The sequence below is a fragment of the Galleria mellonella genome, unplaced genomic scaffold, assembly GCF_026898425.1.
Source record: "Galleria mellonella isolate WM207_F2 unplaced genomic scaffold, CSIRO_AGI_GalMel_v1 utg64, whole genome shotgun sequence".
Lineage (NCBI taxonomy): Eukaryota > Metazoa > Arthropoda > Insecta > Lepidoptera > Pyralidae > Galleria > Galleria mellonella.
The window spans coordinates 1,166,753-1,186,010 of NW_026442133.1; the positions used below are offsets into that span (position 1 = coordinate 1,166,753).

Genomic DNA, 19,258 nt, shown 5'->3' on the forward strand with positions numbered 1-19,258 from the left:
AGTTTATATAAAATTATTTCCTAACTTAGATATAGTTTGAATATTAGATACAGATACGGCTCCATGTTTTCTTTCTACTAATCAACATCTATTTCGTAGTAATTCAGTCAGACATTATATATATTACACTGATTTATGTCCATTTCTATATATTCATCATCATCTTCCTACCCTTATCCCAATTATTATTTGGAGTCGGCGTAATATGTTTTTCATCCATATTACAAAAAGATTTGTTTACTTTTACATTTCTATATATATTATAGTCAATATATAAAAAAATTTTAAACAGCAATATTATAGTCGCTCAATTAACGATTAGATTATAAAATTTTATAATCGTATCAGATTTATAAAAGATTGTGTACACTTGAGTTTTGTCTTTATTAATATTAAATAAGTAAACGTTAGTACACTGAACAGTTTATATTTTTTGTCTCTTATCTCTTTTTTTTGAGTTTTCAATATGAAATTATTTTTTTTATTTAACTTAGTTTTTATTATAATAGTAAATGCTCACGTTCATATGGTATACGATAGAAATGATGTTTTTGATCGTAAGTTATACGAAGAAGTGTTGGACCGTGGAGAGTGTTTGAAACAAATGAGATATATTGTGACAAAAGATCCTTTGTTATGGGCTCGATGTAAGTTTGAACTTATCATTACTAGTGCTATAATATTGCAAAATTTCTCACTGTTAAATACAACTCTTTTCTAAGACAATAAATATAATATTAAAAAGTATTACGCATAATACTCCCCAGTATAATTGTTTTTGCCAATTTGTACTTATTTGGTTAGCTTTTTGTTTTACTACATAAGTTTTGTCATACTTTGGGATTTGTGCTTATGATATTTTTTTCAAAATAGTTACTACTGGCAGTAATATGATACTTTATACGCATAAGCCAAGTACAAAACACGTAGCTTCAATATTCTTCTGGAACACAGTTGCATTTTCTCTCAAAATCTTTTATAAGTTCCTCGTCGCTCAAATACATCCTTTATTTTTTCAGTTAATTTGTTATGTGCGAGAATAGTGCAAAGTCCAGATTATAAGAGGGGTGTACCAGGAATTTGAGTCCAACTTAATGCACTTTTTTATCCTATTGTTTACATCGACCTTTGAAAACTAGGTTTAGATATATGAGGATTTATTAAATGTCCGAACCAATTTATGCCTAAAAGATTTAATATTTTATATTATTTAACGGAAGATAGGCATGACAGATATGTATATATGTATTATTTCATAATATTATTCAAGTCTCAGTATTTATTAAATCCTACTAAAATATTTATAATTTTATCATTTGAGAACAAAATGGATAAACTTGAACTTCTACATCGTTCCCAGCTAGAACAAGCTTATTCCAGTCAAACTGGTACACCAGGAAATGCGTAATTTTTAGAGAGTGACACGCTCTAGGAAATAGGAGAAGTCGATCACCTAATCGAAACGGGCTGACCACAACCGACCGACTATTCAGCCTAAAGCTAGTATAGGACATTGAGTAGAAATAAAGGCAGTCAGCCAAGTATGAGCATTGATGATTAAATTGGCTGTTTATAGGCAGTCTCGTCATGGGCGTTGTTTTCTATTTTGTTAATAAGATGCTTCCAAATTCACTGTCCGTTTCTGATGGCTTGATTATTTTTCTTGCAAACAGGAAGTTTAAGTTTGTTTTGATCTCCGGCTTGTTGTTGTCATTTACCTGATAGATTATCAAAATATTAAGATCTTGTTGGAATGAATTTTTCCAAGTGAAAGATTAGTTTCCCTATTTTCAATTTATTTGCTGTGCAGTTCATTTGTGTAAAGTAAGTGCGAGGATTTAAAGATAATAACATTTAATGATTGTTTTTCCGTCAAGCATATCACTGACTTTTTGATTCCTTGGTAGTTATTTTTGAGTCGATAATGTCAAATAGTATTATAGGTTCATATGTACTGAAAGCTAATCTGTTTGCTTTTGTAATCGTAGCCATTTTTAGACTATGTATCATTGGTGGTTCAATTATAATTCGGTACCATTTGCCATTATATTTTTTTTAATAAAGGGAATTAATGTTATTACATTTTTGTTCACTTATTTACAGCGTGCTTTGAATAAATGAATAAATGAATGAATATACTTTCTTTAGATTGCACAATATAGGGAATAAGCATGACAGTTCATAAATGTAACGATACAATTGTGTAAGTACAGTAAGATGGTCTTATTGTTGAGAGCAATCTTTTCAAGACAATCTTAGGATAACGGACTAATTGTTGTACAAGTAGGCATGATAATATTGTATATTTAAGCAATTTTGAAATAAGAGTAAATGTGCTTTTCCGATTGTGTTCTGAATGTATGTATGTACCGAGATATTTGATTTTCTTTGGTTGGAATTAGATATATGCGGATATATTAAACATCTGAACTAATTTTATTTATGCCTAAAGATTTAATATTTTATATTATATTCTGGAAGATAGGCATGACAGATAAATTATATTTTATTTTATGATATTATTTGACATTTATTATTTATTAAATCCTACTAAAATATTATATAATTTCCTCGTTTGAGAACAAAGTGGATAAAGTTGTTAAATTTGGATCTTGATTTAGATTAAACTATTAAGCGAATTAGGATTAGTCGTTCCTGTATAGTGGACTTAGTTAAATGGGAATTAAAGGCCCGATGCCATAACTGTATATGATTTTCTCATTTGAGAACAAAGTACATAAAGTTATTAATCACTAGTGCACATCTTGATTTAGATTAAAATATTGAATTGAGTCGAGTCATTCTCAGATAAGAGACTTATAATAAATGATTTATTAAGATACAGGACTTAGTTAAATGAGAATTAAAGGCCCCATGCCATAATTGTATATGATTTTCTCATTTGAGAACAAAGTTTATAAAGTTATTGCACGTCTTGATTTAGATTAAAATTTTGAATTGAGTTGAGTCATTCTCAGATAAGAGACTTATAACAAGTAATTTATTAAGATACAAACAAATTTTAATTCTTCAGTATTTCATTAGATTTGAGACTCACTTTTAGTTAAAATATTAACATGACGACCCTTGATTATTTACTACTAAATTATAGCGTAATTTACTATTTACCCATTTGAGAAAAACAAAAAATCTTTAAGTTTGCGATAATTAATAGACAAGGTCATAGCAAGGTCATAGAACCTTTCATTATGATTATGATAATCAAATCAGCCGTTAATTTTGCATTGCTGAACATAGGCCTTTCCCACAGTTGCCACGTTTGACAGGCGGGTTGGCAACCGCAGATGGGCTTTGGTAAAGTTTTATGAGGGACGCTGCTGTACATTGTTCGACCATCAAATTTTCTTAATCGCATCTTGCGACACCTACGGGAAAGATAGGTGTAGAGCTTCTACTTATAGTGATGTTCAAATGTGAAATTAAAATAAATCTAATCAACTAATCAATAATGGACAAGTCAGAATTATATGTTTTTATTACTGTTTGAACAAAAATGTAATTTGAAATCAATGCATATAATAAAATCGTAATTAACCGCTATATGTACATGGAAGATATATAAGAAAAACTATTATAGGGGGGCTTTATAAACGCATTAGAACCCAAAACAATGGTTTTTAGTATTTTTGTTTGTTTGTTTGTCTGTACGTTTATGCAAGCTAATCTCAGAAACAGTTTAACCGATTTGAATTCGGTTTTCACTAATACATTACGGTTTGATCCACTTAATATTTAGTGTTTGTTTATCTTATATAAATCTAAAGAATCACATATAAAATTATATAAAATAACCGATAAGGTGAATTCGCTGAAACTTCATGAAGGTATTATGTATGTAATTATCATTTAAGTATATAATACAATATAAGACCGAATATGAAGGGATCCAATGGGAATGATATACGGAAACTACATAGAAACGGGCAACGTCGCGAGAAACAGCTAGTGTAATATATAATTATAGCAAAGCCGCCTAACTGATATTAGGCTAACAATCTCCTTTTACAGAAAATTTACTGATTAATCATATTTTAATTTAAATCGACGTGAGTTCATTTAGCCCTTACCTGATTTTGATATTTTAATATCTATTAATGAATACTCAGCAATATTACAGATAGAAATCTTATTAAATAAATTGGATTCCGTATTTATGATAGATATAGATAACATATCTATTAATACGAGTATATTCTTATCAAATAATTATTATACTGGATTCTCCACGAATAAGGACGATTCGAGTTTTATTAATTAGATTACTTAAATATCTTTTCTTCTTTTCAACATGGTTTTAAATATTGTTGCTTTCTTTGTTTCTATTTAGTTTTTATTAATATTATAAAGAGTAAATGTTAGATTTTTAATAGGCGTAAAAAATATTGCATTGATATTAACAAAAAAATTCACCAATACAAAGTTACATTATTAGCAGATAGAGTGGGCTGTATTTTATTTTAAAAAAATCTTGTGAAACCGACTCGAGTCGCTGGTAGATAATAAATACATAATAAATATAGAATAAAATTTGTAAATATGTGTAATTATGTGTATTTCGTTAGTGATATAATGGTAATAGTACTCTGTAATAGATACACTGGGAATTACAGAGCTAAGCTAAGAATTTAAGAAATAAGACAGGCAATCCGACAATGTTAGCTAAGCTGAACATTGGCCTTTGTACGGGGAAAGGTGTCCCCAGAAATTATCTTGGAAATTATCTCTTTTCCTTAATTTTCAGTCTGAACTCAGTTTCAGATAATACAGTTTGCATAACTTTGTTAAGTGAGCTAAACAAAATTACATTGCCTTTGCTCAGTGTAGCTTGCACTTTTGTCCACAATTGTTCTTTTTCATTACAGAACACTAAAAATATATATTTCTTTTATTTATCTTATACTCCTACACATATCATTGCATTTTTTTCACTTCTATTATCTAATTATAAACTTCCGTAAATAAACACAATAAACACTGAGTACATTAATTCTTTTACGCAATTATCTTCATTATCATTGTACTAGAATGATAAATAGATTTCAAATGTATTTTAATCGTACTAAATGATAAAATTATCTGTAAATTGAACAAAATTATCTGACTACTACGATACAGGTCTGCGAGCCTAGTGTAGTAATCACTGTATAAGAAATTGTGTACCCGACTTTTAGCTACAATAAAGTTATTATTATTATTAAAGTTATTATTATTATAATATTAGAATTTGCCTTTTATTAAAACTAAAATATTAAAATGGATGCCGTGTAAGTCCTGGCATTACCGTGGAGGTCCCGGCATAGAATAGGCCACTTCTTCCTTTCCCGTGCGTGGCTTAATAGTGGTAGAGAAATACGTAGAAGCGTCCTTCTTATAATATTATCAAAAGCTAAACTGCAGTTGCCAATCCGCCTGCCAAGCGTAGTAACTACTGGCAAAATCCCCCTTATAGAGGAGTTTATGTTTTGCAGTGGACAGTTAACGGCTGTAATGATGATATCAAAATTGTTTTAACAATAACAACACACACATTAAAATGGAGTTTGCACGTTTTCAGTTTTGGATGCGGGTTATAGAAAGCCACGAAGTCTACTAAAAGGAAGTCTAAACGATTTAGGCAGCTACTATGAATGTTTGGGTATAAATAAAAATGTACAAGATATGAATATAGAAGGCAAATATTGTATGGCGAATATGCCACTAAATCAATTTTTTAGTTTATCCAGTTTGCCAGTACAGTCAGAACTTCTAGGAGCATCATGGCCAGAGTTCAATTCGATGATGTTTAATATTGATAATAGTACCTACAATGATCTGATAAAGCAAATGAGTATAAAGAAACAACTTCAAGGATTGGTTGGAATAACATCAGAAGACAATAATATATCGAGGTAAGTATAACTCCTAAAACAACTAAAATTATACATAAATTTATTTATTTGAGAAGGATGTAAATTAATTTTGCAAAAAAGAAACTTATTAATTTAGATAGATAAATGAATCCAGAACCTATAGCTTGTGTCGTCGTGTCGTGTGTGTTGGCTCGTGCCAAGATTGAATTCTTGACAGCAACTGTGGTAGATGAAGTGGTAGATGTGGTAGAAGAATGATAGAGGGAGAAAAGTGTATATTATTTATACTATTAAAAATATAATGAGATGCGAGATGCTTTGAATAAATACTGACTATATCTTAATACGAGTATACTAGTATAGATCAATTAGATGTTATAATGATAGGCATCCGGTTATAGATACTAAGCTTTCAATGCAACTTTAGGATAATACATGTAGAAATATGGATGGATGTAGAAACATGGATGGTGTATTTTGCATCAATATTTATCATATTTAAGTTGATTTAATATTAAATTTCAGAGATGAAGAGTCAAGCCAAGGTTTTCAAATCAGTATACGCCTAGCAGTGTGCCTTCCAAAACCTTGTTCTTTGCATAATGTACTAGAAACTATATCAAATATAAGCAGTTTGCGAATTGAAGAAGATTATTGCAGGATTCCAAATGATAAACCATGGGTTGCTGCAGATTATGTCGCTTTGTAAGTAAACTTAAACTTTTAAAATTACAATATTTATTATTTGACGTATAAAATTAAGATGTTGATGATTAATCTAGAAAAATGAGATAACTAACACCTATATATCATCTTCCTACCATAATCCCAATTTATTTATTTTCGAGTGAGACAAAAGTATTCTTTTAAAAAGTAGAAGAAATTTGTCTACTCCACTTTTAATATTTTAAAAGACTAGTTAAATCAGTGATTATGATATTCTCATTTTTTTTTTATATTTCTGAGAATAGTGAACAAACTGATGTTGACCATCTATTGAAAAGTGATAATCCTCCCCTTAAGGGATGAATGGTATTATTGATTTTTTTTATATCACTAAGGTGGCAAACAAGCATAATGATGATGGTAAGTGGTTACCGTAGCCTATGAACACCTGCAATACCAGAGGCATTACGCGTGCATTGCCGACCCTGAAGAAACCTCTTTACCCCCCTTTTGAAGAACCCCATGCTGTAGTCTCTTGGGAAAACCTCGACATAGAGAGCTCATTCCACAATCTGAGTGTTCGTGGGAGGAAACATCTCTGAAACCGCGCTGTACGCGACCATTGAGGCTGTAGGACATGAGGATGAACTCCCTGTCGATGGCGAGCCGTACGATGGTAGAAAGTAGCTGTGGGCATCATATTGAACAATTCCTCTGAGCACAACCCATTGTACAGGCGGATATCGCTGAGTATACAAAAATATCTAATATCTAATAATTCATCATAATTTATAAATCATATCTATATACCATGTGTTACTTGTTTTCAGAGTTATATTCACTTTACTCGGTATTTTTATGGTACTAAGCACTGCTTATGATATTCGACACCGAATATTCTTAAAAAAAGGTAAGTTAATTAATTAATTTGTTTGTTTTTAGTTAATATATTATTATTTAACAAAATTTTTGGCTGCTACATTATACACGTGGAATTTATAAATAGAAAATATAAAATGTCACTTATACGAGTACATGGCTTAAGATAAAACAAACCAATTTTTAGGTTAAATCTTTAGAAACAAATGTAAAAATCGAGTTAAATTTGGTGTAATAGTTTTTGCGTGAGGCCAGGTAAATATATAGACAGACAGTTAAACAGAGAGCTAGACAAATAGACAAAATATCTAAAAATAAATATTTTAATTGTTATTGCAAAAAACAAGGAACAATTTTTCCAAGTACAGATATCGTCTAGTTGCAATTTAATTCTAGTTGCATATTAGTTAAATTTTGTTTGTGAGCTGCTGTATCTGTAATATTGTCTTTTGTAATATTTTTTGGTCCAATTTTTTTGGACTGATACTAACAGCGTTTTTCTTTATAGATCCAAAAACAGCCAATAGTCTGTATCTGTCCTTTTCCGTTTACACAAACACTCTAAGACTGGTGACCTACAAACCAGTACCAGGAGCTCTAGAATGCTTGGATGGTATTAGAGCAATTGCAATGCTGTGGGTTCTAGTTGGACATACGTATCTACATTATCTATCAGCGCCTGCGCTACACAATCCTTTAGAGATTTTCGACGTGAGTAAAATAAAAAATGTTCGATTTCTATTTACTTATAATAGATCTAGCTTTTAGTCTTAACTTTGTCTGCGTGTACTGGATATGTGTTTGACTGAAATAAAAAGTGGTCTATATCCTTCTCCATCTAAGCGGGATCCACTGTTGTGGGCACGATGGGCATGCCCATAACTCTAATAGACATATAACGTTACACTTTTACGGTTTGTTAACGTTGATATGCTGATAAAATTATATTCGCAATATGGGTGCCCAATGGTTAATACTAGGCTCTTTCTTCAACTCCGATCAGTGATCTTATCATTTGCCTGAAGATGCCTCACTTAGAGATGAAATACTAGTCGCAAAACGTACGTGGACGAAATGGCATTCGGAGATTGAGGGTATGGAAATATGGAAAGTTGTAATATGGAAAGTTGTACTTACTTCTGGTAGTAATGATGGTGCTCAATCTTCAAGTGTTGGTAGTCATGCATGTACAAATGGAAGTGGAATTGAATAAAATCATTCTAATAAAATAACCAGTAATAATGTCTTCTGTAAGATAACACCTATTTCAATAAAATATTATATTTAGTCAGTATTTTATATTTATATTTAGTAAACATATATCTCCTTTGTAGTGTAAATATCTCCTTTGTGGGAATGTACTAAGTTGATTTTGAGCGAGTTCATACTTCGATTCGCACTTGACTAATTTTCGAATGCTAATGACCACAACCTTTTTTGAGAGCTAAATCTGTATCTGCCTGCACATATAGTGCAACGAATAATTGTAATTCAAATGAAAACCTAAAAACTTAGGAACAAATAAAGTAAATACTTGTAAACCGTAAATTTATCATTATGTTTAGTGTCCCATTAGCGAAATGAATGTGACACCAAATATTAAAGAAAACGGCATTTTCTAAGACAAAAAAGTATAGTGCAATGATTCGATGAGACATTGAGACGCCAGAGTCACAAATAAAGAAACAATCAGGAACAACTGTGAAAACCTTATCTATCCCAAGGAATACTTAATAAAAAAGTCCTATTGGTCTAGCCGTTTTTAAGTTTTGCTCTTAGCAACAAATTTAACAATATATTTTTATATACGGGTACAAACATATTAGTAAGAATTTTGAAACTTTACTTTTTTTTTATTTTACAGTTTATACAATCCTTTTGGTCTTTGTGGATAACGGCTGCCCCCATTACTGTTGACACTTTCTTCATGCTTAGTGGACTTCTGTTAATTTATACTACAGCAGGCAAAATGACAGGAGGTAAGTATCTAAAAGTATCTTATATTGTAGTATCTAAGATTATTTTATATCATTACCTGCCCACTGCTGAACATAGCATTCCTTCCCCATAAAGGGCGTTTTGCCTGTTTGCTACTTTGGTGTTTTGATGATGTTTTTAGAGGCACGCTATTGTTTATCTCTGAACCATTAAATTCTCATAATCGCCTTTTACGACAACTACGACAAAGGAAGGGTAGTCCCATAGGTAGATTATATAAGTAAATAAATTTCTTCATTATCATTTATTTTAGAGTGGTTAGTATATACTGTGAAAAAATTTACGATGTAATTATTCATTGATTTATGATGATCGATTGATGGATATGATTTTCATTCAAATTTATCAATGCAAATGTAAATAGGTGTGGTTACAATGCAAATATTTAGTACTTGGCACAATTCACAGCTTTGGCACTCGGCCTTTCTTGTCCTTACAATTAAATTCAAATCAAACAAATTTTGATGAAATTTGGTGTCATAAGATTATCTATCACTTTGGTAAAATAAAATTTTTCTCATTTATAACAATTAATATCGAAATGACGCCATCTATTTTATACTCTATAAATGAAAATAATATTTTGTTTAGCACGTACTATCTATGATTAAAATTTAATTAGGGTTTGCACATTGTACTTCGGCTAAGAATAAGACTAGTAATTTCATTAAAATTTCAATTAATTTCACCTCATAGATGGCGTGTTTTAATACAAAAATATGGCAATAGCTGTTTGAGAAGAAAATGTATTATAAATTTATTATGCGAAATGTTTGAGGCTATTGCGATACATGAATCATTTTAGTTACTTTATTTTCATGAGTACTTTCCTTGTCAAATTCTCATTTTTACCTATAGCTTTAAAAGGTTGTATTGTGTAATTTTAAAAATTAATATATTTTACTATTAATAATTTATTTTTATTTTCCAGTAAAGTTACTGAAGAACCTCCACATGTTCTATTTGAATCGATATCTGCGTTTATTCCCCGTGCTGGCCGCTTGTGTACTCCTTCAAGCGTCGCTGTTCTATCGGGTAACAGACGGGCCTGTGTGGGAGGTCGTTGCGCAACAAACATACCAATGCAGAAAGTATTGGTGGTCAACATTATTGTACATACAGAACTATTACAACCCTTACTACGTTGTTAGTATTTTAAAATATCATTAAATAGTAGTACTTTAATTTATATAAACAATTTTTTTTTTGGTATTATAATTTTTTTTTAATATTAATGGAATTGAAATAGTAATGTCGACGAATATGTTTGATCTACCTTTTAAAATATGATTTGTTATTATTCCAGTGTATTCCAAATACATGGTATCTGGCAATAGATTTCCAACTCTTCTTGATATCTCCTCTTGTTCTCGTCGGAGTGGTCGGTGCAACCAAGAGAACAGCTTGGATCACATTAACTACTGCCCTACTGGCTAGTCTTACAGGATCTAGCATTTATAACTTTATAATGAGATTCGCATCTGGTATTTTTACTCTTAGGTAAGTGATATTTAGATTCTCAGAGATTATAACGATGTAGTGACAAAAATCGAAAAAGGAATGTTGCGTTGGTTTGGTCATTTGGAGAGGATGGATGAAAGAAGAATTACGTAAGAGATTTATGGAGCAAGAATGAATGGAGATGTCGGTAGGGGCCGCCCTAGACGGAAGTATGTTAACCAAATAGGCGACGTGCTGAAGAAGGGCCAAATTAAAAGTACCCGTAACCGGCGAGCATGTATGAAAAGATTGATGAATGTGGAAGAAGCGAAAGAGGTTTGTTTAAATCGAAGCATTTGGCGTTCCATTGTTTCTGCCTACCCTAATGGGAGACAGGCGTGACAGATATGTATGTATGTATGTATAACGTGTTATACCGTTGCTCTTATGACAGTCTATAGGGGAGGCCTACATTAGGCAGTTAACGGATAATGGTTGAAGTGATGGTGATAATGATACCGTTGGCGTCACAGTGTATTCTATAATATTCGAGCTGGTGTTCAACATCATTACTACCATGTAAGCCTTTAACTATCCATATATCTATGCCTTCCCCTTGGGGGGTTTTGTCAGTAGTTAGTTGTCATGCATGACAGGCGAAATGCCAACCCTTAATTGCTTCTTACGATACCCACGGGAAAAGCAGGGGTAGCTTATTCTATGCCGGCACTACATAGCCACGGCTGGAGTTCATATTTATAAAAAAATCTCTGTTATTTTTATTTTATTTTCTGTATGTCGCAAAAAATACCGTATAGTCATAACTATCGTAGGGGTATTTTGAATTTAGTAGACGCTAAGTTGAAAATAGCGTCTCATACATATCATACATATATGAAATAAATTACCGGAGTGTTATTTTGTTTGGGATCGAAAAGGACTAATTGACTTAATTATTTATCACTAGCATTTTCCTGCGACTTCATCCGTGTGACTGATTCACTGTTCACAGACGGCGATAAAAAAAACACTTAAATGTAACAAACAAATAAACCCAATTTCATCTAAGGTAATAGTAGAAAAAATTAATAATATTTTCTATTTCAGTCCATCAAGAGAGGACCAGCCGGAGTATTTTACTTTGTACTACGTAAACACGTTGACAAGGTCATCGCCCTTCTTCGTGGGAATGATATTTGGATATATTCTATATATTTATCGTGGAAAGACGTTAATTATGTCAAAAGTAAGTTTTTTTATAAACCATCTTAGTCGGACAACGCTCGACTGCAGTCTGGATATCCCAATATCGAATACCAGATACTAGAAAAAGACTTAGTACGAAAGTCGTTTGCTTGGGCACCTCTGCACCATTCGCGTTTTTACCGTGAAGCAATTGTGTTTGCATGGCTGTGTTTCGATTTGAAGGATGGGATATGGCAGTGAATTTACAGGGTATAAAGGAATAACACCGAAGTCCTTAGGAATTGCAATGCGTGAGGGGTATCATGAGCAAAATGGTATACTCTGTTATGTCCATGGTACTGCTCATGTTTATAGGCGACGGTTACCATTTTCCATGAGGTAGGCTGTTAGCATGTTTGCCATTCTAAGTTGATTAAAAAACAGTCTTTATATTAGAAATTTTAACCGACATCAAAAAAGGAGGATCAAAAAAATCATTTAGATTATATTTTTTTACGTTTGTTTCCTCATAACTCTTTTAGTTGTAAACCGATTTAGAAAATTCATTTTTTTTATCTGAAAGGATTTGCTTAATGGTCAGTCTCATAGAAATATTATCAAAATTTGATAATTTAGTTTTACATTTTAAAGAGGTTTGTTTGAATCGAAGCATTTGGCGTTCCATTGTTTCTGCCTACCCTAATGGGAGACAGGCGTGACAGATATGTATGTATGTATGTAGTTTTACATCAGTAGTTTAGTTTTACAATCAAAATGACTGATATGCAATAATTGTAGTAATTTTTTTTTGTGGTGCGCAATTTATTTATACATGTTACTTTTTAGCGATCATTTTTTTATTGTTAGTCGAAGTATTATTAGTCATGGGCGATACAGTAAATTCTGTAATACATAGTTAGTGATGCTGTTCATGTTTATAGAAGATGGATTATGGAAAAGTTACCGATTTTCCATTCATTTTAATTTAATTCTTTAAGCTGACAACATTATTATAATTACAAATAATTACAGGTACAAGTTGCCCTTTTATGGTTTTTTGCTATAATTTTGTCATCGGGAGTCATTTGTAGTCATTATCTAGTTATACAACAAGACTGGGATAATCAGATAGTCGATGACTTGATCAATTCGTACATGAGGCCAATTTGGGCTTTGAGCGTTTGCTGGATGATCTTCGCTTGTACACATGGATATGGAGGTACGATTCTGAAGTATTCCAGATACCTATTAAATCTTATTAAATTAACAATGTATTAGGAAGGGGTTTTTTTTTTAAGGATGAAAATGGTATGGTAACGCCGCCTGCGCTAATGGGATATACTGCTGGAGCACCAGTGAAGGGTGGTAGATGAGAATGAAAACAGTCCAGTTAGCCCATCATGATGAATTCATCAGAAATTAACCATGATAGTTTCCAGGGAGAACCGCGAGGAGGTCGACCTGGTTGGATATATTGCTAGCAATGGGATTCTCAGTCTCCATTACTAACAATCCCTTTTCCCTCTTATTAGGAAGGGGTAGCCCACTCAATACCGAGTATACCACACGGTATAGAATAGAATTTTCCGTATTTGTTGTAAGAGGTGACTAAAGAAACTTAATGGTTAAGAGATGACCAGCAGCATGTCTCTTAAAACATCACCAAAAACTTAATTGTAATTGCTAACCCATTTGTTAAGCATGAAAACTGCCCAATAAGGGGAGGCCTATGTTCAGCAATGGATAAATATGATCATGGTGAAATTTACAATACTGTTATATAGTTTATAGACAGTCATATGAGTATGATATGTCATACAGTTACCGTAACCTATGAACGCCTGCAATACCATGGCTATTATACATACGTTGCCGACCCTGGAGAAACCTCTTTACCCCTCTTTTAAAGATCCCCATGCTGTAGTCTCTTGGGAAAGGCTCGGCAGGGAGCTCATTCTATAATATAAATTCTGAGTGTTCGTGGTAGAAAACATCTCTGAAACCGCGTTGTACCGCGCGACCATCTAGGCTGTAGGGTATGCCGGTGAATTCCCTGTCGATGGCGAGCCGTACAGTAAAGTGATCGTGGGCATCATATCGAATAATTCCTCTGAGCACAATCCGTTGTATAATACAAGCGGTAGAACACGCAGAATGAGGCAAAATTTATCCTAAAACTTAAAGATTCGATACAGCGTGTAAGACTGGCATCATCGACAATTCTTATAGATTGTCGTTGCACTGAGTCGAAGTGTTCAAGCTGGTATCTTGATGCTTCCGCCCATAATGACAGCAATATTCCACGTGGGGTCGGATTTGTGATTTGTAGAGCATTAGTCATTGATCCGGCGTGAAGTAATGCTTCGCTTTATTAAACACATCGAGTTTTTCGGATGCCAGCTTCACCTTACTTCGAAGTAGCCTCGGAACTGTACATCAGCTAGTAAAATGTAATATTATTTTTTTTCAGGTCCCATTAACTGGTTCCTATCTCATCCCATGTGGAAGATACTGGCAAGGTTATCGTATGCCATGTATATTTTCCATTACCCACTTATGTTTGTAGTCAATGGATCCATAATAGCCCCTCTTTATTTCAGCGATGAATTCGCGGTAAGTGTTTTAACATGAGATATACTATATATATTTTTATAATATTATACAAGTAAGTATTTATTTTATACAAGCTTTTACCCGCTACCTCTTCCTTGTTACCTACTTAGATAGGTTGATCGAATTAAAAAGTAACTTACTTTTTTCTGACAAAACTTTTTTTTTTTCAAATAGGATGTGTGATTTTTTGCGTCGTTGAGGCTCTAAGATCTAGCAAATAAACAATATTTCAAGTAAGTTAATATTAGAAACGTAAAAATTCACGTTAATATTAGTGAAAAAAAAAATATTTATATGGTTTTATTTAGCTTCTCTTTTTTAACTGAGCAGAAATGTGTATTTTAATTGTTATAGAAAAAAAAAATTATTTTTGCGACCTTATTATTTAATACTAATACTAATTTTAAGGAATAGTTTAAGTTAAATAATAAACTTTATAAGACTGGATAATAGAAATTTAATTTACTTAACATGTTTATTATTTTCGACAAATATTTCGACTATTCTATGAAAAATTATCATAAAAATCGTTTTAGCAACTAATAAAGATATAGTATCTATAGAAAAAAATATACAAACATATACATATAGTTATAAATTCGCTACTTTTATTGTTAAAAATTTTGTAAATATACATTATAATATATTTTAATATAATAACAACCGGATTAACTTACATGTTAGTTAAAAGGCGACCCTTGTAGATATAAACATAGTCAGTGACTATAACACGGCAGGCGAAGAGGTAAGCTATGAGAAATCCAGCAATGCCGCATAAGCCAACAGCTCACGTTTAGCGCGCCGAGTCGCGCTGTTAGGCTCGCGCTCGCGTAATGTCTGCTCGTAAATAAGGGTTAAGGGTTGGTCCCGAAAGTAGTAGAGCTTTCTCGACTAAAATATACTTAAGTCAGTTACATTTGAATGTAATGGCGTGAATTTACTGGGTACAGAGGAATAACATCTGAGTCCTTAGGAATGGTAACGCATGGGGGGTATCATGGGCGAAACAGTATACTCTGTTATGTCCATGGTACTGCTCATGTCTATAGGCGACGGTTACCACTTTCCATCAGGTGGGCCGTCAGCTTGTTTGTCATTCTAAGTTGCATAAAAAAAAAAATTAAATTGGATGCTCTTGTCCGCGCTAAGCCTCTCATTTGGTCCATTGTACGTATGAGTCATGGCTAATATAATCAGCCCAGCTCCGCCCAGAAACACAGAAGCTTCCTGGGAACTTTATAGGCCTCATGGACCGACGACACTATTCCGAGAATTTCTAAACATTGAGGGGCCACAGCTTCGCATTCCAGGATTATGTGAGCAGTCGTTTCTTCGGCGTCAAAACAGCCTCAACATAGAGCGCTGTCTGTGGCTTCTATTGTATATAAATGTTTAACGGGCAATGGCCCGTTATTGTCCCTATCATTATTTTAAGGCTTTTCCTGTCTAGATATAATAAACGTTTTGATAGTCGTTTATTCCACGTTGGAATTAATTTTACTATTTTTGATTTTCAGATACAAAAAACTATGACTGATTTTGTGATAGCAGTTTTGGCTGCGTATATAATCACATTGTTTGTAGACGCGCCCTGCTCTGTGTTGATTAAACATTTCTTGGGAGGTTAGTATATTATCAATCGATATTTAAAAGAAAGTATTTTTTTATGTTTGTTCCCATAACTACGTTAGTACTGAATCGATTTGAAATATTCTTTATGTGACCGACATTAATTTTTTACAAAAAAGATTTTACATTCAATATAATACAATTCTTTTTTATATGAAAGAATATATTTGCAGATTGGTTTCATAGAAATTTTATAAAAATCGGTAGTTTAATTTTTAAACCAATATAATTGATTATGACAAAACTGAAGTAAAATTTTATGTGAAAAAGAAACTGAATTAATCGATACATTTTCTTGTTGTGTATTGTATTTTCTTGCCTTTAAATTAATTTAAAAATCAATATTAGTCTTAATTATACTTTCAAAACAACAAAAATATATAAAGGTAAAATAATTATATTTTATTAATTTAATAAATTTATTTCTTAGGTAACAAGAAGCCAGCGCCAATAAAACCCTTGGACGGCACTGCTAATCCCTCAGAGGCGAATAACAAAAATGATTCAGCATAAAATTAATAAATAGTTAGACCGTAACGCCATCTAGTCTTAAACTAAGGACTTGTACAATGATTATTAAATAATTGATGTACTATAAATAAATGTCATTTTTTTTTATATAAATAACATATTTAGATGGAAAATGCCAAGATAATCTGTATTATCTGGACGTTTCATAGTAAGTAAGTATAAGCAATTATGAATAAAAATTGTTATTTGTATTGAACGGGCATCGAACCTGCAAACATCGGAAGGTGAAGCAATGAAAGCACTATACCAACGATACAATAAAATAAGTATTATCTATTTCCCTGTAGTTTCATTTAACATAAATTTGCCCAAGTATTTATGAGACTTTTTTATTGTAGAAAATTTGCCATAGCTCTATGTGATTGCATTCACTAACATTATATGTTACTTGGGGGAAAGAGATTGTTAGTAATGAGGTCTAATATATCCATTGCTAGCAATATAGCTGACATTTTTTGATGTTTTCTTTTATATAACATTTTGAATTTTAATGACTCATTTATCATTTATTTCTTTTTAAGTTTTAATATTTGCATGCCTAATTATGGCAAAATATGAGGACTTATACTATTGTAACATCTATACACTTACCATGTTTCTTGTAAATAAATAAAATAAATAAAAAAAAAATACCTTAACAAGTCGACCTCCACGTAGTTTCCCCCTAAAAACTATAGTGACTAGTTTTTGACAACTTCATAACTTCATCACAATAGGCCAACTGACGTGCTACATCCTCACTTATCATCCCTCACTAGTGCTCTGCCAGCTATACCGACAGCGCAGACGGGGTTACTATTCCATTTACATCCATTAAAAAAAACTAAAAAATATGTTATTCTTTTATTATAAACTAACGACAGCCATTCCTAATATTAATTATTCGACTATACCATTCGAACTGCATGTAAGTATAAACAATTGGCCCGGCAATACGATAATCTGTTGATGTCTGTCTGATGGCAGTGCGAATAAAAAATTGTTTAATTTTAGAACACTAATGAAATATGGCGACGATGGTCTTTATCGTATGATTTGTTTATGGTTTTTAATTTTTGGGTATGTATTAAAAGAGGAGAGGCAGGAGGAGGTAGGAGGAAAGGGCGGCGGCAAATAAGTATAATTAGAAACTTACCAGTTTTTATTTCCTTTACAAAGACGTATATGTCAATAAAGTAAAAAATAAAAATATAAAAAGATATATTCAAAATAGAGGAAAAAAAATAAAAAGGTATATATTATATATAAAAGGAGGTCGATTACCAATAAAACGAAGGGCATACTGCACGCTCCACTACTAGAAGCAATTTAATTTCGAAGACTCAGCTAGGTATAATTGAGCCGAATATATGACCGTTTGTTAATGTCCAATAACAAGCAAATTAATAAAAAAAGTCGTTTCATTAAAGGAACGTTTCGATAAGTTAATATTTTTTTTAGAGAAAATAAGGATCAAAATCCTTATATTAAATATACATTAATTAGGTGATTCGGTTGCAAAATTGAAAAATAATAATGAATTGACTAATATACTATATTTTGTGATTGTATCGGTCTCGAAAAGTATTTTAAAACTTTTTTTTATCATTATAATTAATAAACAACAAATAAATAGGCACATTTTGTTCAACAGACTATCGATCAAGTGTGATATCTGTTTTAATCAAACTACATATATTTATATTTCTTGATAATAAAATTAAAGTTCAAAGTAATGTTTATAATAAACGTTGCATTGAAAAAAACACCTACTGAGCCGACATAATACGGCCAACCATTGAAAGTAAAACATTCTCTGTTGTTCGCTTTCATAGATTATTACTGTATTCGCTAAGTATGGTATTATTATATGACGTGCATAAATAATAATAATAATAACACCATGATTGTAGAGTGTTTACGTACATGTACAACCGTAAAATACTTCTGTCAGAGGTATCTACCTGAAGGCAATAAGAAGATTACGGTAATATAACATAAAATGTCAAAAATTTGTCCACTAATGCTAATATAAAATAATAATAGTATTGTCTACGCGTTTCAGCGGATCCTTTAAAAACCATGCTGCTAGATTGTAAATTTCCTTTTCCATGCTTATCTGTGAGAGTCAATTCCTAAATATTTTTAAGAGTGGAATAAAAGAGCATCATTATGGACATATATTTATTTGTAAGTGTGTGCCCTATGTGACATAAAAAACATACATAAATAAAAACATAAAATATTACTATAATAAATAATTAAATGTATTATAAGAACAAATAACAAACTACGATTCAAACTAGCCATCTGGCCCCAGCATAGAATAAGTCACCCCTTTCTTTCCTGTGGGTGTAGTAAGAGGCGACTAAGGGAGGGCGAGGGATGGGCAGCAGCTTCTCTCTTAAAACATCTGCAGAATCTAACTGCGATTGCCAATCCGCATACCAGGCGTGACAACTACTAGC

General features: G+C 32.0%; 1 protein-coding gene across 1 annotated transcript; it reads left to right on the forward strand.

Annotated features, from left to right (window-relative positions):
- The first annotated feature begins 402 nt into the window (after positions 1–402).
- On the forward strand, positions 403–17,087 carry LOC113513767 (O-acyltransferase like protein-like). Its single transcript, XM_052900202.1, has 13 exons — positions 403–647; positions 5,576–5,909; positions 6,396–6,575; positions 7,367–7,446; positions 7,924–8,126; positions 9,280–9,394; positions 10,345–10,559; positions 10,720–10,913; positions 11,961–12,099; positions 13,071–13,257; positions 14,509–14,651; positions 16,169–16,274; positions 16,711–17,087. The coding sequence occupies exons 1-13, from the start codon at positions 467–469 to the stop codon at positions 16,791–16,793; spliced, it is 2,160 nt and encodes a 719-aa protein (XP_052756162.1). The 5' UTR covers positions 403–466; the 3' UTR covers positions 16,794–17,087.
- The last annotated feature ends 2,171 nt before the right edge of the window (positions 17,088–19,258 follow it).